General features: G+C 43.1%; 2 protein-coding genes across 3 annotated transcripts; both read left to right on the top strand.

Annotated features, from left to right (window-relative positions):
- The first annotated feature begins 873 nt into the window (after window positions 1-873).
- On the top strand, window positions 874-11,533 carry LOC129824222 (rho GTPase-activating protein 30-like). Of its 2 annotated transcripts, XM_055883697.1 has the most exons (14): window positions 874-1,533; window positions 2,072-2,443; window positions 2,562-2,664; window positions 2,790-2,934; window positions 3,407-3,489; window positions 4,251-4,358; window positions 4,464-4,582; window positions 6,352-6,511; window positions 6,724-6,821; window positions 6,948-7,019; window positions 7,205-7,900; window positions 8,109-8,293; window positions 8,371-9,092; window positions 9,209-11,533. In XM_055883697.1, exons 2-14 carry the CDS (start codon window positions 2,356-2,358, stop codon window positions 10,776-10,778), a joined length of 4,149 nt encoding a protein of 1,382 aa, XP_055739672.1. In that variant the 5' UTR covers window positions 874-1,533; window positions 2,072-2,355; the 3' UTR covers window positions 10,779-11,533. The 2 variants fall into 2 exon arrangements, with proteins under 2 accessions (XP_055739672.1, XP_055739671.1); XM_055883696.1 differs by having other exon boundaries at window positions 874-2,443.
- Window positions 11,534-11,696: 163 nt separating this feature from the next.
- Window positions 11,697-17,344, top strand: LOC129824220 (zinc finger protein 263-like). The gene is made up of 2 exons (XM_055883695.1): window positions 11,697-12,135; window positions 15,925-17,344. Exons 1-2 carry the CDS (start codon window positions 11,859-11,861, stop codon window positions 16,971-16,973), a joined length of 1,326 nt encoding a protein of 441 aa, XP_055739670.1. The 5' UTR covers window positions 11,697-11,858; the 3' UTR covers window positions 16,974-17,344.
- The last annotated feature ends 2,519 nt before the right edge of the window (window positions 17,345-19,863 follow it).

Here is a 19,863-nt window from a genome sequence, read left to right as displayed (position 1 = left end):
GCGGGTGTGAGTGCATCTGCACGCACAGTGAGGCGAAGACTTTTGGAGGATGGCCTGGTGTCAAGAAGGGCAGCAAAGAAGCCACTTCTATCCAGGAAAAACATCAGGGACAGACTGATATTCTGCAAAAGGTACAGGGATTGGACTGCTGAGGACTGGGGTGAAGTCATTTTCTGTGATGAATCCCCCTTCCAATTGTTTGGGGCATCTGGAAAAAAGCTTGTCCGGAGAAGACAAGGTGAGCGCTACCATCAGTCCTGTGTCATGCCAACAGTAAAGCATCCTGAGACCATTCATGTGTTGGGTTGCTTCTCAGCCAAGTGAGCCACTCACAATTTTGCCTAAGAACACAGCCATGAATAAAGAATGGTACCAACATGTCCTCCGAGAGTAACTTCTCCCAACCATCCAGGAACAGTGTGGTGACGAACAATGTCTTTTCCAGCATGATGGAGCACCTTGCCATAAGGCAAAGTGATAACTAAGTGGCTCGGGGAACAAAACATCGATATTTTGGGTCCAGGGCCAGGAAACTCCCCAGACCTTAATCCCATTGAGAACTTGTGGTCAATCCTCAAGAGGCGGGTGGACAAACAAAAACCCACAAATTCTGACAAACTCCAAGCATTGATTATGCAAGAATGGAGGATATGGCCCATAAGTTAATTGACAGCATGCCAGGGCAGATTGCTGAGGTCTTGAAAAAGAAGGGTCAACACTGCAAATATTGACTCAACTTCATGTAATTGTCAATAAAAGCCTTTGCCACTTATGAAATGCTTGTAATTATACTTCAGTATTCAATAGTAACATCTGACAAAAATATCTAAAGACACTGAAGCAGCAAACGTGTGTAAATTAATATTTGCGTCATTCTCAAAACTTTTGGCCACGACTGTACAATCTAAGTGGCTGTGAAATATCTTTTCCATAACCAAAAATCGTGTATTTTCAGCAGTTTTGAAGCTGGTGTACAAAATCGAAAGTAAAAGACACAAAAATGAAACTTAAGAACGATAATCATAGAAGTAGCGCATATAGAACAGATCTACCGCTTCTTAGACTTGCGTTCAATGAGAAAGACATATCTATAACTCACATTTCTATGTGCGTTTTGTCGGGTCGCCCAAAGAGTTACATATTGCAGCTTTAAGTTATATGTCAACTCAAAACTAGTCAATAAAATATTTAAGTATAATTGACTATACATGTTCAATAAGCTTCACATTTTACATCTGGAAACTATACTTTTACTGTGTACATTGTCTAATCTGACACTACACCAGTACTGTATAAAGCTGGTAATCTGAATCAAAGGTCATTAGATACTGTAGATATCTAAATGATTATAGAAATTGATATGCTTGTTAGTTTGAATGATTTACTTGTTCATTGATTTGCCAGTCAACAGAGGCGGAGATATACAGAAAGAGAATGTGAGAAAAGGAGAGACTCAGGAAGTCAACAGGGGAAGTTTAGTGGTTTCTTGTGTCATTGCTTGCTGCTGCTTGGTTGTGCCTGTGCAGAGTGAAGGTAGGAACAGTCTTAACTCTCTTACTCTTTCTTATTCTTGTTTTTACCTGTAAGTCACCCCGACATGGGACAAGAGTAGCAGTGACACCAACACATCCTCCGATGTGGGATGGTAGGGGTCAGGGGGATGGAGAGGTGGGGTCAGGCTCAGAGGCTTTATGTTCTACGACAGGCCTGCAGTCACATTGTACAGTTAAATGGACTTCAGCTGTAGTGAGAGGGCCCCAATTGCCACGAGAGACAGAGAAGAGAGGGTCACAGAACAGCCAGAGACTTGGTTTGGGGTGTCAGGGTGTCCCATCAACATAGAGAGGCTAGATTGAATTTGAAGTGTCCCCAGATCACAGCACTGAGAGGGCGACTGGGAGTATTGGGGTGAAGGGTGTGGCTTGTTCATTATGTGAAAAAAATATATTGGTGGAAAGTGAAGAGTTATGTATGCTGTAGATTGTGAGCGATGCACAGTTTGATTTTAAGTGACCACATTAAGTGTTGTGTTGGTGTATACATATGATTTTGCTGGTTTCTTACTTTACAGAGTGCCGCAAACACAACAACATACCGCATGACCCAGCAGAATAGCTTAACACAGCTCAGTATAGCACAGTAAAGTAATGCACTTCACAGAGTTAAACATAAAGCACAATAAAATCCAATGAAGAAAACAACACCGCCTGTAATATGAACAGCACATTGTAAATATATATGAAATCCACGTTACCATTGACCAATTCATACAGAAAACATATATTAGACACGCATGCACACACCTAGTTGACAACAGGGCTGAATGTGAGAAGTTGAGGAAGGAGAAAATAAGAGATGCGGAGACTCCGGAGAAAAGGAGGGAACAATGAGAAGGTGTTTGGCTGTCACCTGTTGGACCACCTGGCTATAACCTGTCAGGAGAGTAAGTCCCAAGTTCCCTCAGTCTGTTAGAATATGTTGTATCTGAATAAGTTAAATATTAGCATCCTGGTGTTCATCCCTGTCAGTTCCATAGTATTATCATCTTGTCTGACTCTCAGTTCCTCAGGTGCTGCGAAGCTGCAGTGAATTCATTGAGAAGCATGGGGTTGTAGATGGGATCTACAGGCTATCTGGGGTGTCATCCAACACACAGAAACTAAGGTAAGCGTGTGTGTGTTTGTGCCTCGTATGTGTGTGTGTGCACGCTCCTGCGTGCTTGCGTGAGTCCGTGCGTTTCTATGTGGTCAAGTACAGCAGTGAAATGTAATGTGTTTGTCTCCAAACAGGGGTGAGTTTGACAGTGAGGGAACCCCAGATCTCAATAAGGATGTGTACCTGCAGGACATTCACTGTGTCAGCTCTCTCTGCAAGGCCTACTTCAGAGAGTTGCCCAATCCTCTCCTCACATACCAGCTCTATGACAAATATGCTGTGAGTACCTGTCTTACTTGATAGTAATTCAGATACATGGACACCAGGGTTGCATTCAGTTGGAGCGAAAAGGAGACAGCATTCTGACACGGAAAAGGAAGTGTTTCTATTGGACATGTTCAGGAATGTTCAAAATGTTTTCTCTCATTTCATACCCGCTGAACGGTACCCAGCATTAAAGAGATTGAACGGGATTCACTTACAAATTCGTACCATATTGTACGAATTGGAATTCGTGTCATACGAATTGCAGGAGGGATAAAAGTTCTTATTTTTTTTAAATTGCAGGACGTAATATATCGTACGAAATGTATGATGTTGTACACAACTGTTAAAACATTTTTGGGACCTGTGTTTGGCTTTTGAGCGCTAATTTTAAAACTACTGGCTGACATTATACAAAACCTTTATAACGCATCTTTAAGATGGCATATGGCTTTATGTATCAACCTCACACACCACTTAACCCCAGGAAGCTGTGGCAATTCAGCTGGAGGACGAGAGGCTGGTGAAGATCAAGGACGTGCTGAAGGAATTACCCACTCCCCATTACAGGTAAACCTCTACCTATTCAGCCGTTTTTCATAGAGAAAGAGTAAATGTTTGCTATGTGTAACCGGCGTGAAATGGCTAGTTAGCCGTGCACCCTAGTAGCGTTTCAATCGAAGATGTCACCTTGAAGTAGTTGTTTCCCTTGCTCTGTAAGGGCCGTGGCTTTTGTGGAGCGATAGGTAACGATGCTTCGTGGGAGGCAGTTGTTGATGTGTTCAGAGGGTACCTGGTTCGAGCCCAGATTGGGGCAAGGAGAGGGACGGAAGAAGCACTGTTGCATTGGTGCCGTGACCCAGATCACTCAGTTGAGCTTTGCCCAGCTGATGGGGTTGCTGCAGAGGAGGAGGAGGTCAAAAGGGGGGGTGAGAGTAACTGGTGTGAAATGGCTAGCTAGTTAGCGGTGCGCGATAGTAGCATTTCAATCAGTGATGCCACTCGCTCTGAGACCTTGAAGTACTTATTTCCCTTGCCCTGCAAGAGCCGTGACTTTTGAGGAAGCATTAGGTAATGATGCTTTGTGGGAGGCAGTTGTTAATCTGTTCAGAGGGTCCCTGGTTCGAGCCCAAGTTGGGGCAAGGAGAGGGACGGAAGGAATACTGTTACATATGTGTAACATTGCTGGAACCATCTGTTTGTAACTAGGGGGACTGTACATTTTGCCATGTGTAGTTTTTCTTCAATAGTTTCAACTGTTTTCAAACTAACTACAGAATTAAACCCCTTGCCTCTCTTTTTATCCCTTCTCCCGCCCCCTGGTTTCTCAGAACTCTAGAGTTCCTGATGCGTCACCTTGTAAAGATGGCTTCTTATTCCTCACACACCAACATGCATGCCCGGAACCTCGCCATTGTTTGGGCTCCAAACCTTCTCAGGTGTGTGTATCTACATGAGAGAGAAAGACATGAACTAGATAGAGATAGTTTAAACAGTGTGTTTGCATTGTTCTATGTTGTTTAACCCTCTGAGGGTGTTTGCAGGTCAAAAGACATTGAGGCGTCAGGGTTTAACGGTACTGCAGCTTTCATGGAGGTGAGGATCCAGTCCATCGTAGTGGAATTCATCCTCACCCACGTGCCCCAGCTGTTTCCTGATTCAGGTACATCACCTCTTTCTCGCTCTCGCTCTCAATTCAATTCAATTCAAGGGGCTTTATTGGCATGGGAAACATGTGTTAACATTGCCAAAGCAAGTGAGGTAGACAATACACAAAAGTGAAACAAACAAAACTAATTAACAGTAAACATTACACATACAGAAGTTTCAAAACAATAAAGACATTACAAGTGTCATATTAAATATATACAGTGTTGTAACAATGTACAAATGGTTAAAGCACACAAGTTAAAATAAGTAAGCATAAATATGGGTTGTATTTACAATGGTGTTTGTTCTTCACTGGTTGCCCTTTTCTTGTGGCAACAGGTCACAAATCTTGCTGCTGTGATGGCACACTGTGGAATTTCACCCAGTAGATATGGGAGTTTATCAAAATTGGATTTGTTTTCGAATTCTTTGTGGATCTGTGTGATCTGAGGGAAATATGTGTCTCTAATATGATCATACATTGGGCAGGAGGTTAGGAAGTGCAGCTCGGTTTCCACCTCATTTTGTGGGCAGTGTGCACATAGCCTGTCTTCTCTTGAGAGCCATGTCTGCCTTCGGCGGCCTTTCTCAATAGCAAGGCTATGCTCACTGAGTCTGTACATAGTCAAAGCTTTCCTTAAGTTTGGGTCAGTCACAGTGGTCAGGTATTCTGCCACTGTGTATTCTCTGTTTAGGGCCAAATAGCATTCTAGTTTGCTCTGTTTTTTTGTTAATTCTTTCCAATGTGTCAAGTAATTATCTTTTTGTTTTCTCATGATTTGGTTGGGTCTAATTGTGCTCTCTCTCTGAGAATATACAGTGTACTTTTTCCACATTTTATTACATTACAGCCTTATGCTAAAATGGATGAAATAAAAATTATTCCTCATCGATCTACACACAATACCCCATAATGACAAAGCAAAAACTTTGCAAATGTATATAAATAAATAATTCCATACCTTATTTACATAAGTATTCAGTACCCTTTGCTATGAGATTAGAAATGGAGCTCAGGTGCATCCTGTTTCCATTGATCAACCTTGAGATGTTTCTACAACTTGATTGGAGTCCAGCTGTGGTAAATTCAATTGATTGGACATGATTTGGAGCAATGATAAATGATAAACGGAGCAAAGTACAGAGAGATCTTTGATGTAAATCTGCTCCAGAGCGCTCAGAACCTTAAACTGGGGCAAAGGTTTGCCTTCAAACAGGACAATGACCCTAAGCACACAGCCAAGACAACTCAGGAGTGGCTTCAGGACAAGTCTCTGATTGCCCTTGAGTGGCCCAGCCAGAGCCCAGACTTGAACCCGATCAAACATCTCTGGAGAGACCTGAAAATAGCCGTGCGGCTACACTCCCCATCCAACCTGACAGAGCTTGAGAGGATCTGCAGAGAAGAATGGGAGAAACTCCCCAAATACAAGTGTACCAAGCTTGTACCATCATACCCAATAAAGCTTGAGGCTGTAATCGCTGCCAAAGCTGCTTCAACAAAGTACTGAGTAAAGGCTCTGAATACTTACGTAAATATGATATTTAAGTTTCTTATTTTTTATAATTTTGTAAAATAATCAAAAAACGTGTTTTTGTTTTGTCATTATGGGATGTGTAGATTGATGAGCGAAAAAAACAGTTTTATCCATTTTAGAATAAGGCTGTAACGTAACAAAATGTGGAAAAAGTCAATGGGTCACTGAACACTTTCCGAATGCACTGTACACTCACTCATAATCTCTCATATCTCCTCTCTTTCTTGTTCATCTCCTTATAAAGGTATTGGTCTGGAGTGTCTTAAGTCATTCCCATCTCCCTCTATACACAATCCAGAGAAACCTTTATTCCGGGCCATTCCATTCCAGTTAGGCAATATCAGCCCAGGGGACGGCCCCCCGGCCATGCGCTCATATCACGCCATCATCAACGGCACAGACAAGTAAGCAAATTAACCAAAGAACCAAAACATTTCCAATTTATGACAATGTAGTAGTAGGGAGTAACAGTATAGTGGTTGAGATAGGTAGAGATTTAGTGGTCGCAATCGTAAAAGGTAGACTAGTACTAGAGGGTATAGTTCTTCTTCCATGAACAGTTCACGTGGTGAAGAAAAACTCCGGGCCCCAGTAACAGTAGTAACATTCTCTACAGGAGGAAGGGATCTCTCAAGAGCAGGAAGTGGAAGTCCATCTTCAATTTAGGAGGCAGACTCCAAGACCCGAGACGAAGGAACAAGAACTCAACCAAAGGTATGCACCCTCTCCCATAAGAATCAGTGCCACACTGATGTTGTTATCTTTCAATACAATGCATAGCTTTGCAATGGTAATAATGATTATTTTGAGTTGTATAATCATCTCTCCATTTCTCTGTAGAAAAAGAGAGAACTGTCTTAAGGCCAGCCAAGAGCATGGATTCCCTGAGCTCAATGCCCTATTTGCATGAAGGTACACATCCTTCCTTGTTTACCGACTCCTTATCTATAATGTATAGATATTGGTGAACATGTTTGTAGAGTAATCCAAGCATGCTGCTAAAGCATACGTACATTTCTGTGTTCAGTAGTACTATAGGCTTACACTTATGACAGTTTCATCTGTAGACTAATGTGACTGTTTACCATACCTCACAGGTTCCAGACAACGAGCCCCTTCCACTGTCATGTCCCCCCTGGCTCAGCCCTCTCCCTGTCCCCAAGGTGGTGCTGATAGAGGGGCATCCACTAATGGTAGTGATGTGGGCAGCGGATATGCTGTGACCTTCCGGAGGGGTCAGGGGGCTAGTGTGAGTGTAGTGAGCGGGGGAACAAAGGGCAAATACAGTCGAGTGAACAGTCACTGTAGTGGGGGCAACAGCACTGAGGCTCTGCAACCCCCATCCAGATCCCCAGGACTCTCCAGCAAAGCGGACCGGCGGGCAGGGATACACATCTCCGGACCTTTCTCAGTCACCGTCCCCCTTCACATCACATCAGGCCTGGCCTTTGGGGTGCTGCAGGGGGGTGGAGCAGAAAGGGGCAATCATAGCGGAGATAAGGGGGAGGGTGAGAGACAGGAGGAAGGGGAAAGGCACATCCGAGTGGAAGTTGTGGTGGAGGACGAGACTGACGGAGTCAAGAGAAGAGATCAAGAGGTATCGGAGGAGAGGAGAGATGAGGCAGAGGATGATAAAGTTGAAGGAAAAGAAGACAGAAGAAACGAGGAGGAACTGAATGGGGACTTTGTATCTAAGCCATCAGAGGAGAAGGGTGAAGAGAGTGAGGGTGGAGGAGCGGATACAGTAAACCATGAAAACGATGAAGAGGAGGATGAAGAGGGAGAACACATGGGTATGTCTGATCATTCATATATTTTAACGATCATAACACATTTGCGCAATAAGGGAAATGAAACCGTGATTGTAGTAGGATTATTGATCCTGTTTGTAGTGAGTTTTCTAGACTTTTTTGAAAATGGAATTATTGACAATTGGTAATATACAATCTAAGTTGGATAGGCCTTTTGTGTTAATCTGTAAAATCTACATTTAATTGTCAGAAATCAAAGGCTCTGCACAGACTGCCCTGGATTCTCCAAATGGTGTCAGAAATGACGCAGTTGCCACAGATGTGCCGTACCCTACGACGATGGAGGAGGACGATGCACAAGTCCAGGACTGTCCACTAGACTTTCAGGATACTTTTGGATTCCTGGACCTCATGGACAGCAGTGCCTCCACCAAGGTGTGTGTGCGTGTGCACATGTGTTTCATAATTTAGTCATGATCCTAACCTCTCTTCTCCATCCTCTCTCCTCCCAGATGTTCCAGGCGTTCTCAGTGGAGCCTCATCATGGGGAAGATGAGTATGAGGACGAGGTGGAGCAGAGATCCCCTGAACTCTCACATGACAAACCAGACTCTGTCACACAGCCACCTGTAGACACACAGACACAAATACAGACAGGCTGCCAAACAGAGACACACACACTGAGGCAGACACAAACGCCCACACACAGACCTCTAAGCTTTGATCAATATGTACGAGCCGACAAGTCAATGAGTCTACCTTACATGTCCAGGCCCTTCCTGCCTGCTCGGTGCTCTTCCTCTGAAGAAGAGGATAATGACGACAAAGATGCTGATTACGACAGAGAAGATGAGGATGATGATGACATGTTCTGTAAAAGTCTACCATCTAGTTTGGTGTTCAACAGACTGACATGGAGTGGGCCTCAGACTGACGTGGAGAGCGCTTTGTCCCTCCCTGCTAAGCCCTCACAACAATTGGACAGTGCTTCTGATGACAGCTCCATAGGAATTGGTCTATCACAGAGTTCTGAGGCCAGAATGCCTCCTGAGCACTTGGACATTGATTCCCCTGATTGCTGTAACCCATCAGAAGAGGTCTTGAGGCATAGCAAGGCTGAAGAAGAGAATAGACTGGAAGCGATAGACCTGTTGGGGGGGGAGGATGCAGTGCAGGATCCAGACAACCAGGAGAAAGACCAGGCAGACACACTGACGAATACATGCACAGAAAGGTAAGCCAAGGTGGGTTAGGAAGTGACTCAAAGTGAAGAACAGTATATCAGGATAAATGTACATGATAAATGTTACCTGTCATCATAGAGCTGATGTCTTACTCTTCACTTTACAGCACTGAGATACAAGAATGTTGTCACTCGGTTGAAACGAGCATAACGAAGGAAGAGGAAACACCAGGTGACATTGAGAGGGGCCTCGCTTCAGCATCCTCATCAACTGACTGTGAGGAGGCCTCACTGCAGACCACTGCAGAGGAAGAGGACACTGGAGTTCACCTGCAGCTCAGAGACGAGGAGGACCTGAAGAGTCACTGTGGTGAAGGTGTGATTTCAGAGGATTACAATGGCGATAGCGTGAGCGAAGCCGAGAAAGCAGATTCACAAGAGCATTTACTCACTGCCTGTCATATAGTTTCCTGTGCTGAAGAGCCAAAGAACATACTCAATGAGCGATCGGAGGTAGTTTCAGCTGGGGGCGCAATGGAGCAGCCTGAAAATAGTGCTGTGAGGGATAGCGAGGGAAAGGAGGAAGATGTAGAGGAAGAGATGGAGGAAAGAGAAGATAGAAATAAGGGAGAATTTAACAAACAAGAAGGAGAGGTAACAAGAACTGAGACTGAGAAGAGAGAGGTATTAAAGGAGTTGGAAGAAACAGAAGGGGAGGACTTTGGGGCGAGGGAGCAAAGAGGAATGATTGAAGAAGAGGAAAGGATTGCAGGTGAGGAAGGGGAAGTAGGAGAAGAAGACATTTATGAGATAAAGAGCATATTAGCCAGGGATGACATGATGGAAAGTGGAGAGAGGAAGGATAGGGAAGGGGAGACTGAGGAAAGTAAAGTTATGGAGGAGGTGATAGAAACCAAAGAGGGAGAGAGTATTAGAGTACAGCAGAAAGAGATAGATAAGGGAGGAGAGGGTAAGACAAGTGAAGAGATGAGTGCAAAAGAAGAGACGAAGCGAGAGGTGGAAGGAGTGGATACCATGGGAGAGACTGAGGAAGAGGCAGCTGAAGAGGGGATGGAAAATATGTTGATTGATAATGAGGAGCATAAACAGGACCTAGAGGCACAGCATGTTTTAGAGAGAGGAGAAAAAGCTATAGATCTGATGAAGGATGTTGCGGGAGAGGGAGATGAGGAGGGAGATAAAGAGATGGAAGTGGGAGGTGTAATCAGGGACGAAGAAGGAGATAGTATACATGTGGTCCAACAGGAGACAGAGGAACATGAATCAACAGGGCCAGATAAGGAGAACCACGAGAGGGAGAATGAAGGAGAGACAAAAGACCAACTACAGATACCAACAATAATAGAGGAAAGTGAGGAAGAACTGAAAGAGGTCCAGATTTACATCAAAGAATTTAATAAGGGACAGAAGGAAGGGAGAGGTAGTAAAGTGGGTTCTGAAAAAGGGGTGGGGAGAGTGCTGGTCAGGTCTAAACAACAAACACCCCCTAAAGTGTGTCAATCAAGATCAGTGCCAATGGTACCACCCAAGCCACATCACTGCCGAATAACTTCACTGAACCTCAGACAAGAGCAGCAGAGGGAGAGGAGAGAGGCAGACAGAGCCAGGGGGGAGGGAAAGGTACACAGGGCTTTGGGACAGCAAGATAAGGACAAAGAGAGAAAGATGGAAGGGAAGCCAGAGCATGACAAAGTCTGCGAGACAGAACAACAGTGAAATGAGAAAGGGGAAGATGAGGACAGAGGCAAAAGGGAGTGGCAGGCACAGTGGGGAGGGGAGAGGATGAGAGATGTGAGAGACATGATAAAGAACAGTCAAATAAGTATGTGTTTTGATGAAGCTGTTGAAATGGAAATCAAGAGAGGGAGCGAGGAAGAGGGCAGCAGTGAGAGGGAGAAACAGAAAGATTGAGGATATAAAGTACAATAAAGAGAAAGATGTGGACAAAGACGCCAGTAAATGTTCTAGTCATCGACTCTGTCTGGACGGTTAGTATACAACTGATCATTTATATACAATATATAAATACATTAAACATTTAATTTTTATTATACTATAATTCAGCCTGGGTCTAGAACCGGCCCACTCAGATTCAGGGCAACTCAGAAAACTGATCCTCCGCACTCTCTCTCTCTCCCTCTGTAAATGTCCCCCTTTTTGTTGCTGCTTTTAACCTATTAATGTAACTTACCATTTTAACTGCTTGGTTTTAATCAGTCTGCAAAGAGTTGTCAATGTACACCAAGTATGGAAATCTCAGGTATCACATCTCATGCATAAGCACAATGGGTGTTGTTAAGAGTGAGCAAGCAAATGGTGAGAAGGCAAATGTAATAACTTCTTAGGAGTTAATGATTGCTTAATGATTGTCTAGAGATGTTTTTAAGGGCAATGTGTCATCATTTGTGTCAATTCCATAAAACAATGCATTTTCTGTTTTATTTGTTTTTGTAAATAAACTTCTTCTGCAAAGAAAAGTGGTCGTCGTATTTGTATTTTCAAAAATAATTTCACTAGTAGCTAGCAGACAATAAAACCAGGTAGCTATGCGTTTATTACTGATTTCAAATAAATATCCCCATATAAGTGCATTTATTTGAAAGTGTTTGGTACTTTCTGTCGTCATTTCCGTTATCCATCTTTCCGGAAGAAGTTCCCCCCTTCCACAAACGTTGCTGTTTGCTAGCTTCGAGAAGCTGTACAATAGAAGAAACGATTATGTTATAAACATTTTACAGAGGCACTCGCACTGCATATTTGTTTCTGTGTAACAACGGTGATTTTATTTGATGAGCAATGTCTAACACTGTTTCTTTTAGTACACAAATAGGTGCAATCATGGATGTGCTAGCAAAGGCAGCTGTTGCAGAAATAACCAAATTTGTAGACGAGGGTACTGTCGTGCTACGGCTGGAAATGTGTCGGAAAGAAAATGAGATAGAAGGCCTTAAAAATAGTTTACAGCTGATGGAAAGAGAACTGAGGAAAGCTCAAAGGGAAGCAGCAGCACGAGGAACAAATGACAGGCAACGTGCTGAGGGAATTCAGCTTGGGAGTGGGACCTCACAAAAAGGTGAGAGCTCACCCTTAGTTTAGTGCTGTCAAGCAGAGCGCGGTTTAAAGCATCTTAAGGCTACGTTCATCGTTAGACCCATAGGATCCTATCGTACCATATACCTATAGTTTTAACGATTAACTTAGCTTCTTATACATCGGGCAATGTACCTCAGTTGTGTAACCAGGATTTGAGTTGTAATGAGGACCGGAAGGCGCGCGACCGCTATTAAAATGCTATTTGGAGAACAGCAAAAATTACCCCAGTCATTATCACCGTTGCTGCTGTAGGTTAATTCACCTCAGTCATCTGCAAACAGACTATTAGCTATACAATTGTAATGTTATACCCATAAAAGGGAGGAAATATGAGAACTGATTCACGCTAACACGTAGCATCAGGTAACGTTATTGTTCAGTCAGTTGTAATGATGAATTGCATAAAATCATCATTTATTTACATGGATATCTCTTTTCTCAAATTACATAGTTTTTGCATTTGTAGTCCTAGGCATTACTAACATACAGGAGTGAAAGTAGAATTTATTTATTCATGGTGCAGGAGCTCAAATGTTTTATGGGCCTAATCATAGAACTACATACAGAATCCCTATTAATTCAATAGGATCTCTGTGGGCCTAGCCATTAAGATTTGTAATTTAACTTTTAAAATGTATTACCTTTGATTGTGGCATAAACACAACCAGTCATTTGTTTTAATTATTGTGATAGGCTAATGTTTTATCGGTAAAGCATACTCCTACAATTTTTGGGCCGGAACACCGTACCACCTTACTTTCCCCCTGCTAATATATGCCATTTAGCAGACACTTTTATCTGGAACGACTAACAGTCAAGCTCCGCATAAACAGACATCATTGGAGCAGACAGATGATTGTACTATCACATTCACATTAATTATTTGAATATTACTTACGGTTCTGTATTAATATCAGTGATGTAGGGGTAAGAAAAAGGTTGGTAATGGGTAAACTATAGACTCCAGTGGGCTATCGAGACGGGACTAACAACTAGAGGTTGACCGATTATGATTTTTCAACGCCGATACCAATTATTGCGGGACCAAAAAAAGCCGATGCCGATTTTAAATATATATATTTGTAATACTGACAATTACAACAATACTGAATGAACACTTTTATTTTAACTTAATATAATACATAAATAAAATCAATTTAGTCTCAAATAAATAATGAAACATGTTCAATTTGGTTTAAATAATGCAAAAAAAGTGTTGGAGAAGAAAGTAAAAGTGACTCCTGCCATAACGTTTTACGTCTCAGGCCCGTGCCGCGAGACAGCGGGGTTAGCCCTTTGAGAGAGTGGTTGCTGCTAAAAAGGCATAAACAAACCACTGTTCACTGTTCGTTCGCAAAGAGGCTGGAGCGATTAGAACTCAATCAGATCAAGAATATAAGCGCACGGAGCTTTGATCAACGCTGGGAGCAATATTTAGATGTTGACCCATAATTGATTTACTTTGTTGTGTTCAAAATAAACTAAGCAAAAAAATAAACATCCCTTTTTCAGGACGCTGTCTTTCAAAGATAATTCAAAAAATCAAAATAACTTCACAGATCTTCATTGTAAAGGGTTTAACACTTTCCCATGCTTGTTCAATGATCCATAAACGTTTAATGAACATGCACCTGTGGAATGGTCGTTAAGACACTAACAGCTTAGAGACGGTAGGCAATTAAGGTCACAGTTATGAAAACTTAGGACACTAAAGAGGCCTTTCTACTGACTCTGAAAACACTAAAAGAAAGATGCCTAGGGTCCCTGCTCATCAGCGTGAACGTGCCTTAGACATGCTGCAAAGAGGCATGAGGACTGCAGATGTGGCCAGGGAAATAAATTGCAATGTCTGTACTGTGAGACGCCTAAGACAGCGCTACAGGGAGACAGGACGGACAGCTGATCGTCCTCGCAGTGGCAGACCACGTGTAACAACACCTACACAGGATCGGTACGTCCGAACATCACACCTGCGGAACAGGTACAGGATGGCAACAACAACTGCCCGAGTTACACCAGGAACGCACAATCCCTCCATCAGTGCTCAGACTCCGCAATAGGCTGAGAGAGGCTGAACTGAGGGCTTGTAGGCCTGTTGTAAGGCAGGTCCTCACCAGACATCACCGGCAACAACGTCGCCAATGGGCACAAACCCATCGTCGCTGGACCAGACAGGACTGGCAAAAAGTGCTCTTCACTGATGAGTCACATTTTTTGTCTCACCAGGGGTGGTTGTCGGATTCGCGTTTATCGTCGAAGGAATGAGCGTTACACCGAGGCCTGTACTCTGGAGCGGGATCGATTTGGAGGTGGAGGATCCGTAATTGTCTGGGACGGTGTTTCACAGCATCATCAGACTGAGCTTGTTGTCATTGTAGGCAATCTCAACGCTGTGTGTTACAGGGAAGACATCCTCCTCCCTCATGTGGTACCCTTCCTGCAGGCTCATCCTGACATGACCATCCAGCATGACAATGTCACCAGCCATACTGTTCGTTCTGTGCGTGATTTCCTGGAAGACAGGAATGTCAGTGTTCTGCCATGGCCAGCGAAGAGCCCGGATCTCAATCCCATTGAGCACGTCTGGTCACCTGTTGGATCGGAGGGCTAGGGCCATTCCCCCCAGAAATTTCCAGGAACTTGCAGGTGCCTTGGTGGAAGAGTGGGGTAACATCTCACAGCAAGAACTGGCAAATCTGGTGCACTGCACTACTTAATACTTTTGATTTTGACCCCCTCTTTGTTCAGGGACACATTATTCCATTTCTGTTTACACAGAACCCAAACCGGCCATCGTGCATACATGTATTTTGTCCCCCCACATCAAACGCGATCACGACACACAGGTGAAAATATCAAAACAAACTCTGAACCAATTATATTAATTTGGGGAGAGGTCGAAAAGCATTAAACATTTATGGCAATTTAGCTAGTTAGCTTGCACTTGCTAGCTAATTTGTCCTATTTAGCTAGCTTGCTGTTGCTAGCTAATTTGTCCTGGGATATAAACATTGAGTTATTTTACCTGAAATGCACAAGGTCCTCTACTCCGCCAATTAATCCACACATAAAACGGTCAACCGAATCGTTTCTAGTCCAGCTCTCTTCCTTCCAGGCTTTTTCTTCTCTTGACTTTATTTTGCGATTGGCAACCTTCATAAATTAGGTGCATTACTGCCACTGACCTCGTTCGTCTTTCAGTCACCCACCCACGTAGGTATAACCAATGAGGAGATGGCACTTGGGTATCTGCTTCTATAAACCAATGAGGTGATGGGAGAGGCACGACTTGCAGCGCGATCTGCGTCAGAAATAGGAATGACTTCTGTTTTAGCCCTTGGCAACGCAGATGCTTGTTGGCGAGCGAGCGAGCAGTGTGGGTGCAATAATTGAATAACATAGATTTCAAAATGTTTTTTGCAACGTGCACGCGACGCGAGTGGTGTGGTAAGCCTGTTAGTCACATGTCTGTGGAACTTGTTCAGTTTATGTCTGTTGTTGAACCTTATGTTCATACAAATATTTACACATGTTAAGTTTGCTGAAAATAAACAGTTGACAGTGAGAGGACGTTTCTTTTTTTTGCTGAGTTTATATACTTTTGTTATTTTTCAAATTAGAAAAAGTTACCGAAGTCCAGACCCCGGTGTCCTCATATGTAGTTACGGCCCTGCCATCAAGTCAGGTTATTTGCACTGTACAGGGTTTTGCTTTATCGCTTATTTGACATATTTCTAACAATTACATAAACTGTCTACTCTACTTCCAGGTAATGAAGAGGACCAGAAATCCCAAGCCACGCCTGTAGAGGACCCGGAGAAGTTCAATGAGCTGCAGAGCTCAGGACACCTTGTGGAGGCGAGGGGTGGACTGGAGTTGTTGGTGAAAGCAGAGCAGGTGGAAAAACATGTAGCCCAGGGAACTGTACAAGACCCAGGAATCACAGGCAGTTTGGACTTTAGAATGGATGAGAGAGATAGTCAGCTGTGGTTCTCTGTTACACAAGGACTAAGTGGGAATGATTCCACTCACCCAGATGGGTCTTACACTACAGAGAGATGCTTACAGATGTTTTCCTCTCAGGCAGATCAATATCCCACTCCCATCCCATCCCATCCTGCTTCCTGCAACTCTTTGTCTTCTGCAGAGAAACCACTTAATGACATTTTCAGCACTGTCCCAGTGAAAGTGGAGCCCGAGTGGCATCCTCTTTATCATGGCGATGCCATGTCTGAGTCCTTTCAAGCTGACCAGGGGCAGTACAGAGATAATATGCACCCTGTTGTGATGGAGGGCTTGATTTTACAGCCTAGACTGCAGCAGCCAGGACCTTCTTCACAAGGGCTCATGAGAGCAACTGGGAACACATCTGAGTCAAACTCACACAGCAATGAGCATATTCTTAATAAGAACAGATTGAAAACAAAAAGAATGGTCAATGTTTGGAGAGCTGTACCAAACCAAAAAGTGTTTATATGCTCATTGTGTGGAAAGAGCTTCCACCGCCATTGTCAACTTGAAGCACACCAGCACTCTCACGCTGGAGTCAAACCATACAGATGTCTTGAGTGTGGGAAATGTTTTACGCAGAAAACCAGACTTAAGTCCCATCAGAGTGTTCACACGGGTGAGAGACCTTTCAGTTGCAGACTCTGTGGCAAGATGTTTGCAAGGCAGGACAACTGCCAAAGACATGAGCGATTTCACAGTGGACAAAAGCCATTTAGTTGTGTGCAGTGTGGTAAAAGTTTCACGGTTCTCGGTAACCTCAAAATACATCAAAAACATCAATGTAAATTTGCCAATGTCAGAATGTAAGATTGCATGTTGTTCAGTGTTTTCCTCAGTGTTGTACAGTTAACCCTAACTGTGTCTTCTTGAAAAACACGTTTAACAATTATTTCAGCTTTAAAACCCTACTACTTACAACTCAAAAAAGAAATTCCAATTGTTTCGTTTTTTTCATCTTGATGTTTTTTAGGAAATGACTGAGCTCAAAAAAGGGAATGCCATATTAGATTGCAATTTGCCTAGCATTTTTACTAATCTCAACAATATGACATAAATGACTTGATATGCTTCAAGGGCTTTATAGGAAGGTAAGCATTGTTAAATGAGGATGTCAAATTTGAACAAATAATTGTCATTTTGTGTGTCATACCATGAATATTAAATGACATTGAATTGAATGGATTTTCAGGTTGTATATAGTGCAATCAGGGCCCCTGGGGGGGGGGGGGGGGTCTCAACTTAGTTACTATTGAGAGTAAGAATAGTAGAATAGTAAAATACACCAGGTGCTATTTAGAAATGTGCTTGTGCACCAGCAGATTGTTCTCTTGTTAATTCAGTCAATCATTTTGCTGACAATTACAGAGGAGCTGCACCAGGATTACACATGCGCAAACCGTGATAAGGACGTCAGCGCTGTGACTTTACCTGCTACACCAGCGACATAAACAGACGTGTGCGTGGAATTAGATCAGTAGCACTTGGTCTCTTCTGCAAGGAATATATTGACTTCGCATCCAATATGGGTAGACCAGTGGAGGCTCATAATAATGGCTGGAACGGAGCAAATGGAATGGCGTTAAACCATGTTTTTGATTTATTTGACACCGTTCCACTGATTCCGCTCCAGCCATTACCACAAGCCCTTCCTCCCAATTAAGGTACCACCAACCTCTTGTGGGGTAGACTATATGATAACAACCATATTCTCACTACATAAAAAATTAAGTTGAGTAAAAATTCTACAACCATCTGCAGTCAATTAACCTCGCTCATTAATCAACAATTGAACAGTAGCTGGCGGTACTCTGCAGGCCATAAGAAATGCACATCAATTGATTTTGTTGCAAAAAACAGAGAGGAAGAGGCGAAGCGAGAGGGTTCTTTGGAATGACTTTTGTGCCTTTAATTTCAAGCAACCCTTTTGAATTCGAGAACAAAATTCTTAGTATTACACAAAAAATTATGTTTTTGAAAGCAAAACATTAACCCAATACTATTGAGAGCAACATAAATAATATTGAAAGGCAAGAACAAATTAATTGTAAATGAATGCAAAAAATATATATATGAATGCCCCCCAATTTTCTTTTGTGAAACATGTTTTCAATGATCGCGTGATTGCGATGAAATGCTTCCATCTTTGCCTGCAATTTTTAGTTATGTTACCTTGTCCTTTGCTTGGCTGCCTTTTTTTGCAGTTGCAAAGTTTTGGCATTCATTTCATTTAAGCTGGTTTAAGAGGGAGCCTAAGATGATGTTACTCTATTGTTCAACCCTATTTGGATTGATAGTCCAGCTTCACTCAATGATCCAGTTTTTTAAGTCCTAGCTACATATACTGTATATACAAAAGTATGTGGACACCTCTTCAAATTAGTGGATTTGTCTATTTCAGCCACACCCATTGCTGCGTGTATAAAAATGAAAATGTGTCTCCACAGACAAACATTGGCAGTAGAATGGCCTTACTGAAGAGCTCAGTGACTTTCAACATGGCACCGTCATAGGATGCCACCTTTCCAACAAGTCAGTGTATCAAATTTCTGCCCTGCTAGAGCTGCCCCGGTCAACTGTAAGTGCTATTATTGTGAAGCGGAAATGTCTAGGAGCAGCAACGCCTCAGCCGCAAAGTGGTAGGCCAAACAAGCTCACAGAACGTGACCGATGAGTGCTGAAGAGTGTAAAAATTGTCTGTCCTTGGTTGCAACACTCACTACCGAGTTCCAGACTGCCTCTGGAAGCAATGTCAGCAGAAGAACTGTTCGTCGAGAGCGTCATGAAATGGGTTTCCATGGCCGAGCCGCCGCACACAAGCATAAGATCACCATGCGCAATGCCAAGTGTCGGCTGGAGTGGTGTAAAGCTCGCCGCCATTGGACTCTGGAACAAATTCTCTTGGAGTGATGAATCGAGCTTCACTATCTGGCAGTCCAATGAACAAAACTGGGTTTGGCGGATGCCAGAAGAACGCTACCTGCCCGAATGCATAGTGCCAGCTGTAAAGTTTGGAGGAGGAGGAGGAATAATGGTCTTGGGCTGATATTTATGGTTCGGGATAGGCCCCTTAGTTCCAGTGAAGGGAAGTCTTTAACGCTACAGCATGCAATGGCATTCTAGAAGATTCTGTGCTTCCAACTGTGGCAACAGTTTGGGGAAGGCCCTTGCCTTTTTCAGCATGACAATGCCCTCGTGCACAAAGCGAGGTCCATACAGAAATGGTTTGTCGAGATTGGTGTGGAAGAACTTGACTGGCCTGCATAGAGACCTGACCTCAACCCCATCAAACACCTTTGGGATGAATTGGAACGCTGACTGTGAGCCAGGCCTAATCGCCCAACTTCACTAATGCTCGTGGCTGAATGGCAGCAAGTCCCCGCAGCAATATTCCAACATCTAGTGGAAACCCTTCCCAGAAGAGTGGAGGCTGTTATAGCAGCAAAGGGAGGACCAACTACATATTAATGCCCATGATTTTGGAATGAGATGATCGACGAGCAGGTGTCCACATACTTTTGGTAATGTAGTGTATCACGTCTAGCTACATTGTAGCTAAATTCACCAAAAAACAAAACAGAATTGCAAACTAAACTGTTAAATTAACCCAGATTTCAATTTCATCGTAAGTCATACAAAAAGTAACTAACAAACATGTTAAGTTTGTTTTTCTGATAATCTGTCAAGGGAAAAAAATAAC

The sequence above is a fragment of the Salvelinus fontinalis genome, chromosome 26, assembly GCF_029448725.1.
Source record: "Salvelinus fontinalis isolate EN_2023a chromosome 26, ASM2944872v1, whole genome shotgun sequence".
NCBI classification, from domain to species: Eukaryota; Metazoa; Chordata; class Actinopteri; order Salmoniformes; family Salmonidae; genus Salvelinus; species Salvelinus fontinalis.
This window is presented reverse-complemented; position numbering and strand designations above follow the sequence as displayed.